At 43.8% G+C, this 19,108-nt stretch overlaps 1 protein-coding gene across 5 annotated transcripts in view; it reads right to left on the bottom strand.

The window, feature by feature from the left end:
- SLC18A1 (solute carrier family 18 member A1) overlaps nucleotides 1-19,108 on the bottom strand; it is a 38,380-nt gene that overhangs the window by 13,498 nt on the left and 5,774 nt on the right. For 2 of the 5 annotated variants that reach the window (XM_070255798.1, XM_070255817.1), the window contains 8 exons: nucleotides 12,398-12,617; nucleotides 9,305-9,551; nucleotides 7,611-7,974; nucleotides 6,596-6,654; nucleotides 4,431-4,514; nucleotides 3,440-3,532; nucleotides 1,778-1,867; nucleotides 1,508-1,551 (listed from right to left, as the gene is read on the bottom strand). In XM_070255798.1, coding sequence (XP_070111899.1) covers nucleotides 1,508-1,551; nucleotides 1,778-1,867; nucleotides 3,440-3,532; nucleotides 4,431-4,514; nucleotides 6,596-6,654; nucleotides 7,611-7,974; nucleotides 9,305-9,428 — 858 coding nt within the window. In that variant the 5' untranslated portion in view covers nucleotides 9,429-9,551; nucleotides 12,398-12,617. Of the gene's footprint in view, nucleotides 1-1,507; nucleotides 1,552-1,777; nucleotides 1,868-3,439; nucleotides 3,533-4,430; nucleotides 4,515-6,595; nucleotides 6,655-7,610; nucleotides 7,975-9,304; nucleotides 9,552-12,397; nucleotides 12,667-19,108 lie in introns of those variants that run through there. The other 3 variants (XM_023636100.2, XM_070255828.1, XM_070255808.1) reach the window with 3 other exon arrangements.

The raw sequence follows: 19,108 nt of genomic DNA on the forward strand, positions 1-19,108 counted from the left end.
AAATGTCAAATTCTAATTTTCCCTTCCCTTCAGAAAATCTTCATTCCAGTCAAACTCAGTCACTGCAGCTTCCTTCCACGCATCCCAGCAGTCCCTCAGCCATCGCTGTTACTTTTGCCTAAACTCCCTTCCTTCTCCTTTCCACAAGTCCAGACCCCACCCATTCCTACCCTAAGTAAGAGCTTAAATGGCTCCTTCTCTTCCACAATGTTCCCTGACTCAGTAGCTGGAACTTCTCCCTCTTTCAAAATTTCTAAGCACTGTGTCCTAATCTGTGGTGTTTACTACCTTCTATTTTGTAATAACTTTAACAGTTTTGATATGATCACCCTCTTGCATACACAGAGGGGTGGATTAAAATATTCAGAGATACTAAAACTAAAAAGATCATGCCCTCTCCCCATATATAATTCAAAGTAAAGAAACAAATCTAAATCATAAAGTATACATAAAGAAGTCCAACAAACCCTTTGACTCAACAATTCCACTTCTAGGAATTTATTCTGAAGATTACCTCGAACATTATGAAATGCATGTACACAAGGTTATTAATCACAGCACTATTTGTAACTGCAAAGTACTGGAAACTACCTAAATGCCCAAACATTGGAGGTTGAATAAAATATGGTACAAACACAATAGTGTAGCATACATCCAGAAAAACAATAATTTTTTGAATGTGTAAAACATTACCATCAAGACTAAATTATTCAAAAAGGTATTAAAAGAAAATCATTTCTCTACTTCTGATACTAAATTTGTGGGCTTTTCACACAAAGCAATCCTCCAGTTCTCTGTGGACCCCAACTGGGTGTCCCTACAATTTAACTCAATTCCACCACTACCTGGAGTTAGCACAGATCCCACAGGTGAAGGGCTCAGTCCCACAAGACTGCCCCTGCTTCAGATGCCAACCTCCAGTAGTGGCTTCCCAGGTTGTCTACACTTCTGTCGGACCTAGCTACAAAATCAAGGTCTTTAGATCAAACTTTCTCATGTTTTCTGCACTTTCTTTCTTTCCTCATGGTTTGATACAGATTTCCCAGAGCTGCCTTTGGCTTGGAGTCAGACAAATACCAACTCTGATATGTAATTCTGATGGAATGACAGTGTATAAGGATGCTTTTGGAGGAGAGGTTGTCTGGATATTCTCTAAGGTCTTCTCTAGCTCTGAGATGTCATAAGTATGAATACTCGGGTCCCACTGTTATCACCTCCTGGTTCTGAGTTGTTATGTGTGTATATATATATATATTCCGTAAGGTCTCTGATTTTTCATAAGGCTCTTTCTCCACCTTTGTCCAACATGAAGCCAGAGTCCCTTGCCGTCCCCTACACTACCCTAAATATGACCCTACCTGGGAATCCAAGTATAACCCTCACTTTCCCTGACTCCACCCCTTCACCTTTCTGTTTATGGTTTGACAGAGATGATGTGGGGACGCCTAGGTCACTGCACTTTGCCACTCTGTATACCTCCTGGCAGTGGAGCTTGGCGTCTACTTACCTCAGGAGAGACTTTGGAAGGCTGCAGGATGCAAAGCTGGAGCGCTAAGAAAGAAAGGGACAGAGAGTTCAGGTGAGTTGGAGGCTCCAATAGGAGCCACATTGCCATCACCCTCTCACGTACACATCTAACTCCCCGAGTTCCTTCCTTCTTTCCTGGGATGGAGGAGTCCTTGCGCCGTCCATACATGTCAAGACTGACACCACAGCATAATACATTCCCAACCTGACTGGGCCATCACCTGCCTGGTGACCTTCTACGGCAACTTACCTCCATCCAACAGTGCCAGGAAGGCCAGAATGAGGAAGGGTGCAGACTTCCCAACAAACACATACATCACACTTCCGAAGGGAGCTCCCACTGGAAAGGCAAAGCCAGCACAGATTTCAGAGGTGAGAGCTAATTCCTAGCCAGTGAGACTCACCCACTTGCACCCAATGGGTATTTACTGCAGGCCTGCTAGGGCTGAGCTCCAAGTTCTGGGTTCTGGGGATTCAGAGATGAAGAAGCTCTGGTTCCCAGGGGCTCACTTTCTAGGGGAGGAAATGTTCTGTGGGGCGGGCTACCCAAATAATTGGAACATGGTCGAAAGTAAAGTTTAACCGTAAAGGTTCCATCTACAAAGTTCTGTGTGAGCATGACGGAGTGAGTTCAGGTGGCCACAAGCGCTTTGTCAAGTGGATAGTGCTGATGGGGAAGAAGCACATGGGAAGAACACAGACGTTTTAGAAAAGAGAGTGTGGTTGGAGAAGAAATAGACAGTCAGTGTTACTAGAATATGAGCAGCTGGGAGAGGAGAAGTGGAGGTAGGGAAGGTTGAGGCCAAACAGTCAAGAGCCCTGTGTATTCACATAAAGCATCTACTCGGCCCTGTGGGCCAGGGAGAAACATCAGTGCTGCTTAGTAGGGGAGAAACACCACCAGCTCTGGGCATAGGAAGCTTCTTACGGCAGCCCCTTGGAGGGAGGAGGGAATGCGTAAGAGATCAGGCAGGAGGCTGGTGCCGTATTCCAGCTGAGACGCCGTGAGGGACTGACTTGAGGAAGTGGCTGTAGAGGATGGAAGGGGCTCATTCATTTGGGAGTGAGCAATGATGAACGAGGCCAGGACGCACCACAGTTTCAGCTTGGGTGTTTGGGCAGGTGAATACTCACAAAGAGCAGGGTTTTGGTTTTCCCTCCTCCCCATGGTGGTAGAGGGTGGGGTGTGGGACAGGGAAGAGACTTTCGGTGTTTTTCCCCAGTGAGCTTGTAAGCTCTGAGAGGGCAGGAACCGTGTCTGAGGCTTCTTACCCATACCCTCTCTGTGCAGCACTGTGCTGGGCCTGTAATAAGCGCACAGTAAGAGTCTGTGACTGTCAGACTGGTCAATCAAACCCTATAAGGATGAACCTCAAAGAAAGTATAAGCCTGTGTCTTGGAGCTTGGGATTCAAGCCCACAGAATCGGAACCTGCATCCTGGCTCTGCGATTTCCCGACTGTGTGACCCTGAACAGGTATTTAACAATCTTTCTCATCCTCATCTCTGTAATGGGGACAGTCATCCCTCCTTCACAGTGTGGGGTGAGGATTAAAGGAGATTATGTTTGTAACACAGCACAAAATCTGACAAAGAAGCTGCTCTTCTGTTGAAAGCACCGGCCACGTGTGGAAGCAGAGGCGAGGCAGTGGCTGCTGACAGGGGAGATTTACTCCCTTGAATAGACTAGGTTTCTGGACCATTCCCAAGCCATTAGAGGCTATTTAGCTTCTTAAGGGAAAACAGATTTCACCTTTCTTGCGCAAAATTTCAGGACACAAACGCAATTGGACAGAGAACGAAGAAAAATACCATCTTCCAGAACCTCAGGAACACCTGCCTCCTGGAGCTTCTTTGGAGAATCTGCAGTAACCCACCCTTCCGAACCCAGATCCGAGGCAGGTGCCACTCACCCAGCACTCCCAAAGCCAGGCCCCCCAAGGCAATTCCCATGGCACGCCCTCTCTCATAGTCATCAGTGTAGACACTTGCCAGCATCCCAAGACCTGAAAGGAGAGTAACGGGTGGAATTGGCACACGGGGCCTCTCTGTCTGCCTCTCACAGAGTCCTTGGTCTCTGCGCTGTTATATCTTCAGGGATCATTTTAGCCAGAGTTTCAGTTTGAGGGGTTTTACAAAACTTAAGCCATAGCGTTTTACAAACACTGCCCCACTGATCCATTAAACCTCCATGTGGCCCATTCCTTCTCTTCAGAACATTGTTGGGAGTGCTAGAGTTCAGGGAAGGGGGACGCAGAATGCCACTGTCCAACGGTACTGCAGTCCATATCATTTTACCATCTCCTAGCACATTTCCCTGAATGAACGGATATGGAGTAGGCAAGGCAAGGAAAACCTATGAACACAGAGAACTGTTTATTTAATGGGGTGCCCAAGGGGGAGTATGAAAGCACGGTTACCTGGAAGAGAGCATGGGCTGGACTCTCGTGTCTGTTCACTTGTGTATAAAAATGTCTACTTCATAGGGTTACATTCAATATTGTATTTGATAAAATTTTATAAACTGTGATAGTGTTACTGCTAGTATTAACATTACTGTTCTATAAAATGTTAAGAAGGGGACAGAAAGAAGACCACAGAGGGGCATTAAATAAAAGCCTGGCCTATTTCATAGTTTTACTTCCGGCTTGCTCTGACCTGAGCCAGCTGCATCCAGATGTTGTCAGAGGAAGTTACGTCAGGCTTAAGGATTTACAGGCACAGCCATCAACTCTATAATTACCTTGTTTTTGAACCATAATTTCGGCCCACTGGGATATTTTCTTTAAGGTCCTCACATAAATCTTATAGGGTCTGAAGGGAGTAAGAGATGGTAAATGATGTGTGTGTGTGCACATGTGTGTGTGTACACGTGTGCATGTGTGTATAAGATGTCAGCGTTACCTGCCACAGATGAAAATGAAGATCCAACGCCTTGAAGGGTCCGGGCCACAAAGAGCAGGGTGTAGGTACCAGAAAAGGCAAACACTGGGCAAAGAGAAGAGCAAGATGCTTATTAGCAAGTCGCCCTTGTTCGCTGGCACCAGAAAATGGGCCCGAGCTGCGACAGACATGAGCAGTAAGGCATGATCACTGCTCCGTCTCTGGAGCTGTCTTTCTAATCTCCCAACCCTTAATTGGGATTGCATTTTAACTGGCATGAAGACTGAAAAACCAGAGAAGCAGAAACCAATTCACCACTCAGCGGTTGGAAGGCTGGATTTCCAGTTTCCAGCCCCAAAGCCCATCACCATCTCCACTGGAATCAGAGTTGACAACAAGTCTAATGCACAGGCCTGGATGCTGGCACTCACACTCTATTTCTGGATCTTCCGCATGGAATGCCCAGATTTGGCCTTTACCACCGTTGGGCCCCAGGGGGTTATCTGAAGTGTAGGGACAAAAGAAGCTTTGTGTACTTGAAGGACCATAGGCATTGGAGACAAAAGGATATCCTGTGATCCAATCGGAGCTTTCCCCTTACCTTATGTTGGAAGAGCTTTTAGCCAAATCAAATCAGTAAATATTTAGTAATACTGAACATGCCCCTGTGCTAGGCTGTAGCAAATGTGAAAGAAAGAGAACACGGTTCATGCCTTTGAAGAGGTTCAGTTACTAGAGACTAACATGCACGAAACTGAGAACCAAACAGGAATATGTTATCAAAAAACTAAATTATATGGTGTGGCTGGCAAGGTTGTAAGTCCAGACGTGTCTCACCTCTGGTTCCGGGACAGTGCCCCCCAAGGAGACAAGATTCCTCCCATAGTGTGTGAGTCAGCAGAGTTTGAGTGCCTCTGCCCATTCATTACGGATGTCTTTGTTGGTGGATGTCTCGTGATCCTCTTCCATTACCTCCTGACCTGATCACACTGTGTCCAAACACGCACAGGTTTGGTCTCCCCTCGCCGGGCCTCCGATACCCTCTCCCAGGCTTTCTGAGTTCCAGTCTGTTCAAGGTCAGCTATTCCTATGGCCTTCGAAAACAGTGACCAACTCATCCCAGTTTGCCCAGGACTGCCCCAGTTTTAAAACCAAAAGTCTGGGAGGCGGGCGTCTCAATCCCAGGCACAGTAGGACTGTTGGTCACCCTATTCAGGAGGATCAAAGCGATTTCTTTTTCACTTTGTACCCCTCACACAGACCACCATTTCGCTCCCAGTTACATTAGGCATGGTTCCCAGCTGGCGACCCTTAGGGCAGTAATGGGCATCAGCAACCTCTTTTTAGTATTTAAAAACCCTAAATGAATGTGACCTAGGATACCCTAAACACCAAACATTTGCTAAAAGTAAGCCACCTCAGTATAGCAACCTGGTTATGGCATGGAAACAATAATTATTATTTAATACATGCAGTTTGGTCAATAAGAAAACCTTTCAAAACATGAGTTTTGGGTGGAGAATCAGGCAGGGACCTCATGCTAAACAGCCAGGGGTCCTCTGGCGGTTACCCTATCTCACAGACATATTGTTTTTCATTTACTGTTCTTGTTCCATCTCCATTCTGTCAGGTACATTTATCTGATGCTGGATAGACTATTTGTCTTTCTCTTTCCTGTTTCTTCGGCAGATTTATTTTGCTAAGCTATAACCTTTAATGTCCTGGCTTGAAGGCAGTAGACCTTTTGGAATTTTCCAGTTGCTATTGTCCAATTTAGATGCTTTGTTAGTTCCCCTTTACCTTTGCACATCAAAATAATATGACCTCTTCCAAAGATGGGAGGTTTATACTAAACTCACTCAAGGATTACTGATAGACACACACACACACATACACACACACAAACACACACTACGGCATATACACTAAAACAGCCTTCCCAATTTTCCCCAGCTGGAGGAAGTGAAGGAGCTGTTCTTCTAGAGCAGAATATACAAATCCCAGCTAGATTGAGCTGCCACTGCTACTCTGGCCCCCACACCACAAACTGCAAAGCATTTAAATCAGTGCCATAGGCCACTTAGATGCCTTATTAGCTAACTTGAGCCTGCTCTCTTCTCTGTAGTACGTGCAATAAAATCAAAGGCAATCAGTGAAGGGAAGAAAAAAGGAAGCAAATTACTTACTAACTGTGGAGAGAAACATGATAACAAAGCCAGCAAACATGGGAATGTGATATCCAATCCTGAAAGGAAATTTTAAAAAAGATACAGTTCCAATAGGCATCCATACACCTGGACTATATTTTTTTATGTAATTGGGAACACAAAAGCGGTTATTTCGGTACATGGTAAAACAAGTCTCTGTATGCAGGTGTACAGATGGGATATGACTTGTGAATGCATATAAGCAAATAAACAGGCAAATTTACCCGTAGACAAAGGCCAAAATCCTCTTTTCCAGAAAGGATAGCCTAGTCAGAGGGCAGGTTCCCTCGAGACATCCGGATCATCCCAAGTACAACGCTAAGAAGGCCTGCTCTGGACTGCAGAGGCCTGTCCCATTCCCGGCCCCCCACGGAGCCACGATCCTGGGCGCTGAGCTGACGTCCACAGCACACTTCTGCTCACTGGCTCTCTTCTTGGTACTCAGTAGTCATTATATCACTAAGAAAATTGGACACCCATGGCATTTCATCAATATCATGTTATCCCTTGGGATAACTCGCTTTCCAAGCAACTGACTGTGCGGGGGCACAGACAAGTGAATTTTCCTTCTCACCAGCCTTTTTTTTTTAAGATTGGCCCTGAGCTAACATCTGTTACCAATCCTCTCTTCTTCTTCTTCTTCTTCTCCTCCTCCTCCTCCTCTTTCTTCTTCTTCTCCCCAGAGCCCCCCCAGTACATAGCTGTATGTTCTAGTTGTAAGTGCCTCTGGTTGTGCTACATGGGCTGTATATCCTAGTTGTGAGTGCCTCTGGTTTTGCTATATGGGACACCAGCTCAGCATGGCCTGGTGAGCAGTGCCATGTTCGCACCCAGGATCCAAACCTGTGAAATCCTGGGCTGCTGAAGTGGGGCACACGAACTTAACCACCCGGCCACGGTGCCGGCCCCCTAACCAGCCTTTATGACACCTCAGCCCATTCTTTTATTCCTGAGCCCCAGAGCACAATATGGAGTGCTGCACCGACTGAGATACCTGTTGGTGAGAGGTCCCACAAATGGGTTGACCAGAAGTTGCATCAGAGCCTTCGAAGCAAACAGAACTCCGACTCGTATGTTCTCTTCCTCCAAGAACTCTGTGCCTTGCAGGCAGTTGTTTTTATGTGCTGGGATGGCTCCAGTGCCAGGAGGAGGGATAGTGCCAAAAGTGCCATTTGTCCATGCTGTGCCACTGGGTGCACTTTCTTCAATAGCCATGGTGTTGTTTTCAAAGAAGGAGAAGATGGTGGCAAAGGCAGAAGAAACGAGGGCACGTGAGGAAGTGGTGGTGGAGTCTAGGTGCAGAGAAGTGTTGACTTCTTTGAACTCAGTGGCATATAGGAAGGTGGGCACGATGGGCACTGAAAGTCAAGAGGGACAAGTGATCAGGGCTAAGTAAGGTCTTTTTAGCACGAGTCAGTTCAGGGTCATTACTGCGAGGTTTAGATTCACGCTCGAGGAAGGTGTCTAAGTGACATGATTTGAAGCCTATCCAAAGACTGCGCCTGCCCAAGTTATCCCATTAGCTGAAGTACCTAAATTCTGACCATCATACAGTTGGTCCTCATTATTCGTGGATTCCATATTGGCTAATTTGCCTACTGGCTAAAATTTATTTGTAATCACAAAATCAACACTCGCAGAGCTGTCACGATTTTTCCTGGACATCTGTGCAGAGAGTGGGAAAAAGTTTGAATCGCCAGATGCTCCCTTTCCCAGCTGAGGTTGAACAACGTTCTGCCTTCTTATTTGAAGTCTCACACAGAGACGGCAGAGCATGGAGATGGTGGAAGCAGGGCAGTGCGGTGCAAGAAGCTCCAGCGCTGGGGCCAGTCGGACAGAGATTGAGTCCCAGCTCTGGCACCTGTTAATGAGGTGGCCTCGGTCAAGTCACTTAACACTGAATGTCATTTTCTCTTTTGTAAAGAAAATAGAAACTACTAGGGTGCATTGTTTTTAGGATTTAAGATTATAATCTATATGGGGGCTGTGTGTGTGTGTGTGTGTGTGTGTGTGTGTGTGTGTGTAGTTCCCCTGGGAGCAAGGATTCAGTACTGGCTAAATTCAGTGTTTGCAGCAACTTTATAGAGCATAACTACGACGAGTAGTGAGAATCGACTGTATTGGATTAACAGTTTGTCTCAGGAAGATTCTTCTTTTAAAGCAAATATTTTACCCAGAGGGGCAACATGTTCACAGCCACTTATATACTGACATACTGAATGTAAAGATTAAGAGACTACCAACTAAACAAAGGCAGGACTCGGAGGGAATGAGCCACAAGAAAGGGAAGTTTTCATCAGGAGTTGGGTATTTTGATAGTGCAGAAGCTGGAAGAGCCACGGTGAGAAGATGTTCCCTCTCCCAGAGGCCACTGGGGGTCGTCAGCCCCTTGGGAAGGTGGAATGAGGAGGAAGAAAAACAATGCCAGCTCTGGCTCCAGGTCACCCTCTTTTTTGGTCAGATGCTCTCTGAACCTCCTTCTCTTGAACCTCTGGGGTCTTTCAGCAATGGCTGGTGAGCTGCAGACACCATTTCCTACTCTTCCCTCCGATCCCCAGCAACCTCTGTGTGTTTTCAGCATGAAAAGAAAACTTCTCCAGTCCATTCATGCTGAAATCCAGCAGGATGTGTGCTGCCCACTGGAGCCCAGAGCAAACTAACTCCCAGTGAAAAGAGCCCCAAACATACCCACCACAGTAAGCAGCATGTTGTCCAGGAGCAGAGCAACAAACACCACCGCCAGCACTAGCTTCCGGGACTCTCTCCCCGCCTTCAGCAACTGCTGAGGAGCATCCAAAGCTGCCCTGAGCATGGTGAGGGCTAGGCTGGGGGTGTCTTCTCCTCCGGGATCTCAGGAAAGGTCCTGCTACAGCTACAGGTCTTCTGCAGCCTTTACAGAAGAGGGGAGAAAGTCTGCCCAGACAGATGAAACTCACTATTGAAATGAAAAGTGCAAAGAGTTGCGAGTCGTAGGATGGTATTTGAACCTTTTCCATGCCTGTGTCTCTGTTCACTTCTTATACATCTCAATAACTCTACCTGATTCCCAGAATGCCTTCCAAGAAAGCATTGCTTACCAACTTTTTCTTTTTTTTTCAAAGGTATGCTTTTTGGTGAGGATGATTGGCCCTGAGCTAACATCTGTTGCCAATCTTCCTCTTTTTTTTCCTTCCCAAAGCCCCAGAACACAGTTGTATATTCTAGTTGTAAGTCATTCCAGGTCCTCTATGTGGGACACCACCACAGCAGGCTTGATGAGTGGCATGTGGGGCCATGCCCAGGATCCAAACTGGCAAACCCCAGGCAGCCAAAGCAGAGCACGTGAACTTAACCACTCGGCCACTGGCCCAGCCCCACTTACCAACATTTATATCTAGAATTCTACCTGGCGAATTCTCAAGGTCATCTAGCAATGTTTCTCAGACATCAGACACTTACCCATCACCTTGATGGTTTATCTCACATATAAGGACTACTTGTACTATTATTTATTTATTTAAACTTTTCCTCTAAATCCACTCTCTCTCTCTCTCTTTTTTTTTTGGTAAGTAAGACTAGCCCTGAGCTAACATCTGTTGCCAATCCTCCTCTTTTTGCTTGAGGAAGATTGTTGCTGAGCTAACATCTGTGACAATCTTCCTGTATTTTGTATGTGGGTCACCACCACAGCATGGCTTGATGAGCAGTGTGTAGGTCTGTGCCCAGGATCCAAACCTGTGAACTCTAGGCTGCTAAAGCAGAGCACGTGAACCACTATGCCACTGGGCTGGTGCCTAAATCCACTCTTTTTAAAAACTGAAATAGTATTGCTTTAAAAAATAATTTTATGTGCCATGCCAAAAAAAAATTATGGTCTATTTTATGTACCACCCGAAAATATCTCATGTGCCACAAGCGTTACTTGTGCTGCCCACTGAGAAACACTGAACCAAACCAAGCCCTTCATCTCACAGGTGAGAAATCTGAGACGCAGCAGGTTGGGAGATTTGTCTTGGGTCACATAATTTGTGGCAAACTGGAATGAAATCCTAAGCTTTTTAACATTCAGGCTTGTACTCCACCATCTTGCCTTGCTCTGTGGTACTAGAAACACTCCTCTTCTCTCATTTAAGCTGTAAACCCTTGCTCAGAAAGGTGTGATACTCTGTGTGAATAAAATACTAACTTTCGTGATTAGTTTTCTACTTAGCATTTCATGTCATTAGTCAGCATTAAGCCACAGTATTTTGTTAAACTTCAGATAATCACAGTTTCTGGAAGAATTTCATTTTCTTTTATATTGCTTCCGTTGTGGTATCAACCATTCCAATCATATAAATTTTAAAATAGGTTACTTTCATTTCAAAGAGACTTATGCACCCCTATGTTCATTGCAGCATTATTCACAAGAGCCAAGACAATGGAAGCAACCCAAGTGCCCACTGACTGATGGCTGGATAAAGAAGATGTGTACAATGGAATACTACTCAGCCATAAAAAAGACAAAATCATCCCATTTGCAACAACATGGATGGACCATGGGGGTATGATGTTTAACAAAATTAACCAGACAGAGAAAAACAAACATTACATGATTTCACTCATATGTGGAAGATAAACAAACACATGGACAAAGAGAACAGGTTAATGCTTACCAGAGGGGAAGGAGAGTGGGGGGTGGGTGAAAGGGGTAAAGGGGCACATATGTATGGTGATTGATAAAAATTACACTATTGGTGGTGAGCACAATGCAGTCTATACAGAAATTGTTAAACAATAACGTACACATTACACAATATTGTAAACCATTATGACCTCAATAAAATAAAATAAAATAAACTGGAGTTGGATTTGGAAGAAATAAACAGAAAAAAATAGATTACTGTCATGAAATGCATCAGGCTCCAAAAATTGTATACTCTTTGATTTGGAACCTATCCTAAGAAAATGACCTGAAATGTAGCCAAAGATTTTTGTTCAAAATTACTAATTGCAGAATTATTTATATTAGCGAAAAAAGTGAAACATTTTAATGGTGGAATATAAGTAGCTGTTAAAAATAATGTTTTCAAATAATTTCAATGACTTAGAAAATACCCTAAATATGTTAAGTAAAAAACGGATATTAAGCTGTGTTTACATCTTGACCTCAACCATATAAAAGATAAACGTATGTGCAAATAAAAAGCATAAATGCGTTTTTAAAAGGCTGGAAAAGATACACACACAAATGCCAGATACTATAATTAATGACTTAAATTATTTTTTTCTGTAATTTCTAAATATTCTATAATTAATTACTTTTATACTACAGGAAGTGAATAATTTTCAATGATTATCATTAGGCCAACAGTCAGCCTCAGATGCTGGAAGCGTCCCGGGCACCCATGGCTCTATCCCAAGGCCAGGGCTGGAGGAGACGTTGTCCACACCACAGTTTCGAGGAGTGGAGGGCCCTACTGAGCCCGATTCCTAGATCAGTTTAACCAGAAAATGCATGCAATCATCTAAGACCCACCGCTTCTCTGTATAAATAAAGTATTTCTAAGTACAAATTCACTTAGGATACACAAGAAATATGTACCTCAGAAGATAAGAAGGGACTAAGAGAAAAGCAGTGGGAAACTAAAAGATGTAAGATGGAATGAAGTAAGTCCTACAGGGACAGACCGAAAATATACAAACAAACAAAGCCAGGAATTTGCCAACAAGTCAGTGGTATACTTTGCTTTAGAGTCAAAATTCTCTGCAAGAGACACAAATTACAAGGAAGAAGTAAGTGTCCAGAGAGAAGCATCTTACCTCAGAGGCGTCTCGTGTAAGGTGCTCCATGAGGCCTCAGCAGCTGTTGCCCGCTCAGCAGAGGGACTCTGTTCTCTGAAAGTGGACGTGCTGATGGATTTATTGCCATCTGTTTTCTGAGGATGCCGTGTGTGCCCTTTGTCAACAAAGATTTAATTGGAACCTCTAACAGGTTTCATTCAGACACTTAGCTCCCTGCGTCAGAGGCAGGAAAGCAGGACTGGAGAGGATAAAGAGAGGGGAGAAATTATCCTAAGCAAAGATGTGCTGGGCTGCGCTGTTTTTCATCTGTGCTTATCTATCATTTAACTCTTGCCAGGTCTGAATACAAATTGGAAGACAAAATGGAACTAGAGTGCAGTTCCTGTCCCCTGGTACTTTTGTCAAAGAGGCTCCATGTACCCTGATTGCTTTCTGGAAAGAAACAAATCTTAGAACCCTCACAAGAACAACGACAACAGCAGATCTATGCATGTTGTTCTTAAGCCAAAAAAATCAAACACGTATGGACTCAGTAAAGGCATGGACTCCACGCTGCCGTCCATGCCATCAATAAGAGCTCGGTGCCTGGCACACAGCAGCCTCCAGTGAATATTTCTTGTTTTGATGACTGGATGGAGGGTTACAGGAGAGAGTATGGCTTAGGGTGGGATCTTGGAGTGGCACTATAGATATTTCCGACATTAAGAGTCATCAGTGGGGCAACGACCAGAAACAATTTACAAAAGAATGAATACAAGTAACGAGCAAGAGTGGCCACAGAGGATCTTAAATGTGGAACTGGCAGGCCCTCTTAACTGTCTTAATTAACTTGGGGACTTCCAATCTAAGAAAGAGCCTTAAAGGAGATCTGGAAAGAGAAATAGGGGGAGGCAGGACGTTAGGGGAGTATATTCATTGCCTATGCTGCTATAACAACTACACACTTAACGGCTGAAAACAAGACGCATTTATTTTCTTAGAGTTCTGGAGGTCGGAAGTCCAAACTAGGTTTTTTTGGGCTAAAAATCAAGGTGTTGGCAGAGCTGCAATCTTTCTGAGACTCTGGGAGAGAATCTGTCTCCTTGCCTTTTCTAGCTTCTGGAGGTTGCTTGCATTTCTTTTTTTTTCCCCCTGAAAAGTCATAGTTACATTTTCTTTATTTTTTAAATTTTATTTATTTGTCATTTCTTTTTTATTTTATTTTTCAGATATACATTATAATATATTTCAAATTCTGTGTAGATTACATCATGTTCACCACCCAAAAACTAATTATAGTCCATCACCACACATGTGCCTAATCCTCCCTTTTGCCCTCCCTGCTTCCCCTCTGGTAACCACCAATCCAATCTGTGTTGCTACGTGTTTGTTTGTGATTGTTTTTATCTTCTTCTTACGAGTGAGATCGTATGATATTCGACTTTCTCCCTCTGACTTATTTCGCTTAGCATAATACCTTCAAGGTCCATCTATGTTGTGACAAATGGCCAGATTTCATCATTTCTTATGGCTGAGTACTATTTCATTGTGCACGTATACCACATTTTCTTTATCCATTCGTCCCTCGATGGGCACCTAGGTTGCTTCCAAGTCTTGGCTATTGTGAATAATGCTACAGTGAACATAGAGGTGCATGTATCTTTATGCCTTTGTGTTTTCAAGTTCTTTGGATAAATATCTAGCAGTGGAAAAGCTGGCACAAAAACAGACACACAGATCAATGGAACAGAATTGAGAGCCCAGAAATAAACACACACATGTATGGACAACTTATATTCAACAAGTGAGCCAAGAGCATACAATGGAGAAAGCAGACTCTCTTCAATAAATGGTGTTGGTAAAACTGGACAGCCACATGCAAAAGAATGAAAGTAGACCATTATCTTACACTATGCACAAAAATCAACTCAAAATGGATTAAAGACTTGAATGTAAGACCTGAAACCACGAAACTTCTGGAAGAAAACAAAGGCAGTACGCTCTTTGACATCGGTCTCAGATGCATATTTTCAAGTACCATGTCTGACTGGCAAGAGAAACAAAAGAAAAAATGAACAAATGGGACTACATCAAACTAAAAAGCTTCTGCACAGCAAAGGAAACCATCAACAAAACGAAAAGACAACCTAACAATTGGGAGAAGATATTTGCAAACCATATATCAGATAAGGGGTTAATATCCAAAAGATATAAAGAACTCACACAGCTCAACAACAAAAAAGCCAACAACCCAATTAAAAAGTGGGCAAAAGACCTGAACAGGGATTTCTCCAAAGAAGATATACGGATGGCCAAAGGGTACCTGAAAAGATGTTTAGCATCACTGCTTGCATTTCTTAGACAGCTCCCTTCCACCTTCAAGGTCAGCAGAACAGCATTAACTTTCTCTCTCTCTCTCCCTCCCTCCTTCTCCCTGACTCTTAGCCTCCTGTCTCCCTCCTTCATGTATAAGAACTCATGTAATTACATTGGGCCCATCCAGATAATCCAGGATATCTCTCCATCTCAAGATCCTGAACTTAATCACATCTGCAACGGCCCTTTGCCATGTAAGGTAACATATTCACAGGTTCCAGGGTCAGGACGTGGACGTCTCTGGGGGGCAGGAGGGGGGCACTGTTCTGCCTACCACAGAAAGCGTGGCAGACATGCCCCCTTACACACTCTGTGGCCTGAGCCTCCGTGGAGAGAGGGGGTTAGGGCCAAAAGATGGAGGACCTGTGTTAACGAAGACATTTACAAGTCTCTGGCATAAGGCACGCCCTATTCGGAGCCACGTGACTCTTCTGCCACCAGGGTCCCCGCACTGCCTGTGGTTTTGTTTCTCTGAGGGCTTAGGGCAGCCAGCAGCACGGCAAAGCTGTGTCTAGCAGAGAGAACCAGCAGCAGAGGGCTGGGGTGGAGACCTCCACAGGGCGGAAAAAGCTCTTCTGAGATACCACCACACTGGGGACGCTGCAAGTCACTGGAAAACCACGGTTTGGGGAGCTGAGGGCCTGAGGGAGCAGGTACAGGCCAAGAATCACCCTACTTTGGGCATTAATAGAACAACAGCAACAATAATAATAGCTATAATTTATTAAGCACCTACTATGGCAGGCATATTTCTAATACATCCATGTATATTTATATATATAACATGTATTACCCATTATATCTATATTTCAGTCAACCGTAACCATGCTAGTATTCACAGGCTAGCCAAGCCTTGGTGTTCTCACAAATGCCCATCACTGTTAATAATCAGAGTGTTCTCTGGTAAACAGGAATGAGCTCTTACCTTCCTTCTGTTTAATTTTTTAATGCAAAAAGAAATGAAGCTGGTGTGAGTATGGTGAAATGGAATTTCATATACACTATTAGTAGCTATGCAAATAGATACTATTTTTCTAGAAAGCAATTTGGCTTTTTGTCTTTCGTCTTTTAAGTCATAAAATGTTTGTACCTTTTGACCCAGTAATTTCACTTCTTAGAAATCTATTCTAAAAAAATAAGCCAAAATATGGAGGGAATATCATAGGTACAACATTTTTATCATGGCAGTTAGGGGAAAATTGGAAACATCTTGTATGTAGAACTGTAGAAAAATATTGAAGTACATGGGCTTAAAGGACTGTTACGTTACTGTTAAAACAGAGAAAACAAGATTATTATAAAGACTGTATATCAACCTGGAAAAACATTTATATATGTATACATAAAGATATTATAATGGGAAGTGAAAAGGTAAGATATAAAACTTTATGTACATTCATATCAGCATTATTCACAATAGCCAAAAGGTAAAGGCAACCCAAATGTTCATTGATGAATGAATGGATGATCAAAATGTGGTGTATGCAAACAGTGGAATATAATCCAGCCACAAAAAGGAAGGAAATCCTGGCACCTGCTACAACATGGGCAAATCTTGAAGACATTACGGGAAGTGAAACAAGCCAGTCACAAAACGACAAATATTGTACGATTTCACTTATATGAGGTACCTAGAGTAATCAAATTCACAGAAACTGAAAGTAGAATGGTGGTTTCCAGGGTCTGGGGGGAGGAGGAAATGAGGAATTGTTTAATGAGTATAGAGTTTCAGTTTTACAAGCTGAAACGTCTGGAGACTGAGTGATTGCGCAAAAATGTGAATATACTTAACACTGCTGAACTGTGCAGTTCAAAATGGTTAAGATAAGGGGCCGGCCTGGTGGCATAGTGGTTAAGTTCGTGTGTTCTGCTTTGGTGGCCTGAGGTTCGCTGGCCAGGATCCCGGGTGTGGATCTAAGCACCACTTATCAAGCCATGCTGTGACAGCATCCCACGTATAAAGCAGAGGAAGATGGGCACAGAGGTTAACTCAGGGCCATCTTCCTCAGCAAAAAAAAAAAAAAAAAAAAAAACGGGAGGAGTGGCAGCAGATGTTAGCTCAGGGCTATCTTCCTCAAAAAAAAAAAACTGGTTAAGATAAAATTTATTTGATGTATATTTTACCACAATTAAAAATTTTTCACACAACTAGAAGGACCCACAACCAAAATATACAACTATGTACTGGGGGGACTTGGGGAGAAAAAGCAGGAAAAAAAAAGAAGCAGAAGAAGATTGGCAACAGTTGTTAGCTCAGATGCCAATCTTTAAAAAAAAAATTTCAAAAAAACAAATGTACATTGTAATTCTATACCTATATAAACGCCACATACATTGGACAAATACACTTAAATTGTATTAGTGGTTATGTTAAACGGCAAAAGTGTGAGAGATTTTTTCTTATTGTCTAAATTATAGTGGAAAAAATTTAAAAATAAAAAGTCATCAGTAAAAAGTAACAGCTTAGCCCATATGTATATAGACTAGTGGACTCTGAGCCCTTGGTAAGGACTAATGATTTCTAGCCAGAGCAGGCTGTTGAGAGCAATCCAGGGCTGAAATGGAAATTTGAGACCCTTTGGCAGTGGGTCTGTTATCACTCCAGTTAAAGTGGCTGGCATACAACATCATCAGACAGACAGCTTTTTCTCCAGACGAAGAAACATGTATAACCTTGTTACACTTTCCTTTGGCTGGGGCTGACATGGCCTGCCAGAGCAGATGGTCCTGCGACTCAGACCTGGAGGGTGCTTTTGTTTCTCACTGCTTTCTGTTTCTCTTACTGTTCAAATACTTAACAATTAGTTCAGATTTCTTGTCACAGGCTCTAGAATGAAGTCCAGAAAGGTGTTATTTTGTGTGACAACTATCTACATGGCATTATGGACCCTACAGGGGTGGATCTGTCTCCAAAAAGGTAGGGAATTGCTATGCCTGGTAAAGTGAGGGAAGAGCTTGCTTCAGATCAAAGGGAATGAGGTGCTTTAAAACCTAAACTCAAGGGGCCACCCAGTAGTGAAATGGTTGAGTTCATGCACTCTACTTCAGTGGCCCAGGGTTCGCCAGTTCAGATCCCAGGTGCAGACCTACACACTGCTCATCAAGCCATGCTGTGGCGGTGTCCCACATGCAAAATAGAGGAAGACTGGAACAGATGTTAGCTCAGGGCTAATCCTTCTCAAACAAAAAAAGGGAGATTGACAATGGATGTTAGCTCAGGGCCAATCTTCCTCACCAAAAAAAAAAGAAAAAAACTCCTCAAACTGGAACCTCATTGAATGATTCTGTAGTGGGGACATTGGTGACAAACTCAGCAATAAATAAGTAGATCAGGGATTAGGGAAATTCTTCCCCCTGCCAACAACCAGCATCCTTTCACCTCCAATGCTCTTGAGGAGATAGCTCTGCCTATGGAGATAGCAGACTCAGAAATGCCTAATGCCAAAGAAGATAGAGAATCTGCCCCTGTAAAACCAGCTTCCTTGTCCCTACAGCCACGACCCTTCAGACTCAGTCTGGATTTCCTTTGGCCAAGGTTACCAAGGGAAGCCTCCAGCAGTCCCACTGCAATGCAGAACTTGGCAGCAGGGCGCCCTGGTAAGACCTGCCCTTGGGAGTTTTTCTGGCTGTTGCTTCTCACCAGCCGTCTCAGTCATTTCCTTTGCTTCTTCAGTACAGACCTAAGCCTCGCGTCCACACTCCTGCCTGTCTTTTGCTTTCTACCTGCTTTCAACCTCCCTTCATCTTTTCTGAACTAGTGAAGTCCCTCCTTTCTTTCTAATTCTTTGCTGCCGCTCAGTATGTCATTTCACAAATCCTCTCTTGCTATCACGTTTCAGCTTGGCCATCTTCCCCTGACCATCAGGGTGCACCATCTCTGCCAGGTCTGACTCAAGCCTGCTCTGCTCAGGAAACGCAGCCCCAGCTGCACTTACCAGTCAGTGTCCCCACCTCGCTTCCTGTAGGGCCCACCTTGGAGCTATGCAGGAGTTAGTTAAGAACAAGACTGGTCAAAAGCCAGAAGGAGAGATATAATAGTTTATAACCTTTGTGACATTTTTCCTTGAACTATAGTCATCTGCCTCTAGACTGTAAACTACTCAAGGGCAGGGTTTTATCTTACTCGTCTTTGCATTCCACCCAGAACTTGGTATCTTGCCCAGTAGAGGCGCTCAATAACTACTTGTTGTTGGTGATGCTGATAATGATGAACATTTATGCTTCTCTGAGCATCACCACGTAAGACTGGCTGAGGTATTGGAAACCCTGAAGGGGACTTGGTACTTTCCCAGAGCCTAAAGGCTTAAGGATAGGAATAGGAAATTCCAACCTCCCTTTGGAATTCACCTCCCAAACCCACCTATCCTTGACAGT

The sequence above is a fragment of the Equus caballus genome, chromosome 2, assembly GCF_041296265.1.
Source record: "Equus caballus isolate H_3958 breed thoroughbred chromosome 2, TB-T2T, whole genome shotgun sequence".
Taxonomy (NCBI): Eukaryota; Metazoa; Chordata; class Mammalia; order Perissodactyla; family Equidae; genus Equus; species Equus caballus.